At 39.1% G+C, this 5,578-nt stretch overlaps 1 protein-coding gene across 1 annotated transcript; it reads right to left on the bottom strand.

The window, feature by feature from the left end:
• Positions 1-835: 835 nt before the first annotated feature.
• On the bottom strand, positions 836-4,228 carry LOC116267646 (uncharacterized). The gene is made up of 6 exons (XM_031649508.2): positions 4,070-4,228; positions 3,867-3,975; positions 2,615-2,975; positions 1,397-1,841; positions 1,254-1,306; positions 836-1,153 (listed from the first exon to the last, which is right to left on the bottom strand). The coding sequence occupies exons 1-6, from the start codon at positions 4,101-4,103 to the stop codon at positions 1,109-1,111; spliced, it is 1,047 nt and encodes a 348-aa protein (XP_031505368.1). The 5' UTR covers positions 4,104-4,228; the 3' UTR covers positions 836-1,108.
• Between the last annotated feature and the right edge of the window lie 1,350 nt (positions 4,229-5,578).

Genomic DNA, 5,578 nt, shown 5'->3' with positions numbered 1-5,578 from the left:
CCATCAATAGGTCATGAACATACTCAAAATTTAAATGGCCTCAGTATGAGACCAAACATTAAAATAAAAAAGGATGCCCCTGCACTAGAGAACCTGAGAAAAGATAAAACTTTTTATGTGTTTGATTGACAGAGGAAGAAAAATGGAAAATTTTTTTCATGTCATATTAAACAAGGAGCAGGCCTTAGAGGAAGCGACCGTTAGTTACGAAAGAGGGAAAAAATTTTGCCTTTGTTCCTCGGCTCATTATCCAAATCCACACCAAATTTCGAACTTTCTTGCCGTCTTTTTTGCCAAAATGCAGCCTGATTCCGAGATGAAGCAATCTTTTTGAACTTACGCTGATTCGGCCACCTTGGACTGGTGTGGCTTTTGCTCAATTAATTTATTTGAGAAGCAAGTTTCATTGGTAGCAATTGAAATTGGAAAACAAGCAGAGCTTGATCCTACCGGATCCGTATAAAAGAAAAGGTTAAGTATCGAGTATATAGTAAGTATAACATACTTCTACTAGATAACAACCGAGTACATCAATTCTTCAATGATACCACATATGAACCATGTTCAATCCATTGACACCTTTATTTTGAGACAGAATATTCAGATTTGCCTGGATCATTAAACTCATTGAGTTTGAATGGTTGTAGTCTAAAGCTCCAAATACTGTCTTTCTTGAAGCTTAAAACGATAAAAGGTACCTGTTCAATTCATCGGTACAACCATTTTTAGTTCAACTGCCAACATTACATTAAAAAGCAGTTGTTGAGTGCTCTTGAGCAACCTTTTTCTAATACTTTCAGTAAGACTTTTGCAAGAAGTTGCACCTTGACATGCATTTTGTCCATGAAAACCAAATAGCACTGTCCTTATAATTCTGTAAACCTTACAAATATGTCTTCTCACATCTGTAATTGAGGAATTACATACCATCATACCACACGTAAAAGAATGTCCACAATAGAAAAACCAACTCTCACACACATTGCACCCCGAATGTATTGGACATGCAATTTCTACACAACAAGAGCACTCTAAAAAAAACCAAGAGAAACCCTAGAAATAAGAAAGTTGGCCTCAAAATCCTTCAACTATGTACTTCAGTAATAATCTATGCTACTGCTTGTGCTTCTTCCAAGCTATGACTTTCAACAACCTATGATTCACAAAACAGTAGAGAATTGGTGTCAACATATGATGGCATGAACTAACAAGAGCTTCATTTGAACAATTCACTAAAGAGGCTAGAAATTTACCACATTTTCCTTGTCCTCGTGCACCTCTTCACTCCCCGGTGGATCAGCTGGACCTTCAAAAAGTGAAAGGCATAAACCGACCTTGTCAGGATACAAAGCAAACAACGAATTCAAATGTACCCGATTAAACTAAGTCAAATTACCCTTTTCATTCGCCTCTTTCTGTAAATTTTTGGCTTTGGCCTTGTCTCCAGTGACTTCAGGTTTCTCCGGCCTTTTTGAATTCTTCACAGAATTATTAACAGAAGCCAAATTCACTGAGCTTCTGGTAACAGAAGCCCTGCTTAGCGAAGCATTATTTCTTCTCTGTATTCCAGGCTTTCTCACTTCGACTCCTTGAGTGACAGAAGATGCAGAATTTTCTGAATTAACTGCCATGGGCTTCATACTTCCATGCCTTCCTATGGTAACTTCCGATGAGCTGTCATCGTCCTCATGAACCAAAGAGGAAGTTTCTGACATTTGTGATTGCTCAACCTCTTCTAGGATGTTGTAACTCCTCAGAACTTCTTTTGCCGGTTCACCAAGATCAAGAATATGATGACGACGAGCATATCTTTTCAGTTCATCCTTTAACTTGTTAAGGGGCTATCATAAATTCGGGAAAAGATACAAAAAATTAGACGATCGTAATCGGATATGATTTGCCACAGAAAAACTTGAGTGATTTGCATTAATCTAAAATGCACAAAACTGGGGGTCTACGTAAATGCCAGAAAGTAGAGATAATAGCCAGTAACAAGAATGCCACTTTAAATGCAACGCAAAGAAACAGCCAACATGTACTGATTGTTAACAACGTAAGTTGAAATTATGCATTTAACTGGGTTCCTATGCTTCAAGGGCAATATTGCTTTCATATATTATATACCAGTAACAGAATTCATGCGTGCATATCTAGCCCACATGCAGCACTGACAGAGTAAAGTGTACCACCTACAAAGACAAAGATGTCAATGTACTACTTCGTACTAATGCAAATAACCAAGACGTAACCTGCACAAACGAATGCCAAATAGTACCGCGGTGAACATGGATGTCCCGGTCCGTGCCTCGTGAGTACAAGTGCACAAACATGTTGCAAATGAAGAACCGAAAAGAATGGCCGAAAAAGGTTTAGGAAAAGGCAAAAGGGACAACACACTATGAAGAGATGACCGTAACCTGGACCATCACCAATTGTATTAAAAACTACTCAAAAAAGAAAAAAAAAAAACTAATGAACTTAAAAGGAGCATCTCAGACCTGTTTGTAAGGGTGAAGCAAAACAAGCCTCTGTTATGCAAATTCAAACAAACATTTCCATGCCTGAATCGTTATAAACAAGAAGCAAGTCAAAATAATTTTGTTCAGGCCAATACCTCGCATCCTGCTTCTAAGGCTAATTTGAAGAAGCCCAATGAAATCGAGTGTTTCGAAGCTGATTCAGACAGCTTGATCTGTGATAACCAGTATGATGTAGACGACAGAACACTGAATTTCCGTCTTATGATGGACCTAGATGCATCAGATGCTGGTGTATCACCTTTCTCATTGGACATAGCCAATCTTCTTCCCTTGTTTTCTGGTATTGGTGTGATATTGCCAACTGTGGATCGAAGGGCTGCGCCAGCAGGAGATTTAGAAGGGACAGACAGCCGTCTTGGTAGCTTGAGGCTTTTTTCTTTGCCTGAAAAATCCAACACGCTCACACTCTTGCTGACACTAGACACATTTTTATCCCTGAAACAGAGTAACAAGTCTGAGATCACTGTTGAAAGAGTGAGACACAAGTGCAATAAAATTCTGCCCAAAACGTGAAGAGAATCTTCGCAGTTTACAAATGGGACAGCAGGATTGAGGCCAGAAATAAAATTGAGCATTATAATTAGAAAAAGGCAAGGATGGATTAGTCGGCCACCAAAGTAATTTTGATATACTAAGACTTACTTTAGCTTGAGAAAACTCAAATTCAAGTACTTCAAAATTGAACCAAACTGATTACACAATCCAAGTATGCTAAGCGACCTGAGTAGGCACAAAAATGCCAAATATTATTGAAACAGTTCAAGCCTAGCCAGATCATGGCAGGACTGTCTGTCTAAACAAAAGGGAGAGGAATGTCTAGCTTCAAGAACGACCCATGCCAGAAGGAAGGCTGATTGATCTATTGCAACTAAAGCAAATATACCTGGAGCAGGATTAACGCCAACAAAATGAAAGCAACTCAGCAAGGCTTGATCAAATTCTCTCGGAAATCTAGCGACCTTGAAGAGGAGGGTAAAGTAGTTTACGCATCAACTTAACAAACATCTAGGCTTCAATTTTTTTTTTTTCCAATAATACCAACAGCAATCCATCTGAACGAAAAGTAAAAGCCCTCAAAGATCATACGTGCTCCCATAAAATTAGCAAGATAACTTGTTACCCTATGATCCGTTTAACCAATTTAAATTTCATTTCGTGATCGTCCTCTACAATGTTGGGCACGATCCATCCCATGAGACACAGCCCAAGTATTCTTAGTGAAATTGACAACAGGAGCAAGGTCGAGATCATTCAAAACACCCGAAGCAGGAACAGAAAGAACAAAGCCGCAAAATAGGAATCATTCTGGAGAAGAAAGGAAGGGACCTCTTCGAAGCAGAAAAAGGAATCTTCGTCTCTGCAGTTGCTGATTTCTCATCCTTTGGCTTGCTCGCTGATCGCAAAGGGTATCTCAGTTTCGACCGCGAGGAGACGACTGGATCCCAATTTAAAAAAAAAAACAAATTATAACAAATCAGACATTCAAATCAGCCTCTTTTCCTACTTTCATTAGCCAAATTAATCTTTACCTGATTTAGGAGACTTCTCCTTAGGTGGCTCCATGGAAAATCACGGAGAGGGAGGGAGAGATAGAAGACAGAAAGAGAGCGAAGACGGAGAGAGAGAAAGAGATATGGGTGCAATGAAGAGAGGAGGAATTCGAACAGAATAAAAAGGAGGAGGATGGGAGAAGGTGGAGCTTTTTTTTTTTTTTTTTTTGGGCAGACCCCACATTGAATGCGTTTGAGCGGGAGATCCTCCTCCAGACTGTAGTTGGGGCGATTCAAATTCCGCTTGAGGGATGACTGGAGAACTGTGCCGTGAAACTTTAAACCTTTCTAATAACAAGCCCTGAACAAAATGCTGCCACCAACCCAAACTTAAAATGGATTTCCAGCGTTTCGTGTAATTTTCATTTAAAAAACATTGGAACTTGATCTTAGAATCACGTGATTTTGACGGCAGGGCTTTTCGTTCGAAAAATGGAGTGCGAGGCGGTGGGCTCAGGTTCTTCCATTTTTCAAATTGAGATCAAAGGAATAACGGTCAATTGGCAACGTCTCGCGCTCTCTCCGGGCCCCAACCCCCCCGTTTCCAACTCTATTCGTTTTTTATTATTATTATTATTTTCTTTCTTTTTTTTTCTTTGGGGGAAGCAGAAATTCAAATTTCAAAAAGAGGGTCCGTCTTTTTCTATTTCAAAACCAGTGCACGTGAGGCGTGGGTTCACCTCCTCCCACGTCTCTCACTTGCCCTTTCCCATTTTAAGCGACTCGGTTATCGCGGCGCAATCCGATACGTATCGGATTTTGAAATAGAATCGTTGCAAATTGGAATCTGCCTGGGAAGATTTGAAGGTCCCTCTAAAAATGCTATCAATCCGAGGAGATAGACTTTGGTAAATGTCCTGTAAAAATGCAACTCTGCAGCAGTAGAAATCGTGAGGGCATGAGGACAATTCAATGGCATACGGAAATCTTATCCCACCAGAGTTCTTGTATGTTTGGACTTTATGAGTGTAAATATATCTGATTTGGATCAAATATTAGACTGAACTATTTAACAAAAATAGATATTAAAAAAAATTAATATCCTCTTAAAAAATTAGACCATATTCAGATTTAATAAACAAAATCCGATCATATTCGAATTCGGAGATATATAAATGTTTGATCAGATTTGGATCGGATTTAGTTTTAAATAAATATCATATAGTAAAGCTGGGCATCGGGACAACTCAGGGCTCCCGCTGGCTTGAAGCTCTTACTGGCAGCCCAAGCCTGACCTGCTTAACTATTGGGTTGGACCCGACCATTAATTTCATACCCATTGAATACCTCGTTACCCTTAAAAGTTTCATATTTTAATATCTCAGAAAAACTTGATGATGTATCAAGAGTTTATAATAGAGCTATTAGCAACACACAAAGAGTTTCTAGATGAACCATTCGAGACACACAAAAGTTTCTTAAGGGAACCATCGGCGACTCAATAATGTGATTCAGATATCAATGTAAAAAGTCAGATTCGAATTGTGA

The sequence above is a fragment of the Nymphaea colorata genome, chromosome 14 (assembly GCF_008831285.2).
Source record: "Nymphaea colorata isolate Beijing-Zhang1983 chromosome 14, ASM883128v2, whole genome shotgun sequence".
NCBI lineage: Eukaryota > Viridiplantae > Streptophyta > Magnoliopsida > Nymphaeales > Nymphaeaceae > Nymphaea > Nymphaea colorata.
The sequence above is the reverse complement of the archived record's forward strand: the minus strand, read 5'-3'. Positions and strand labels throughout refer to the sequence as shown.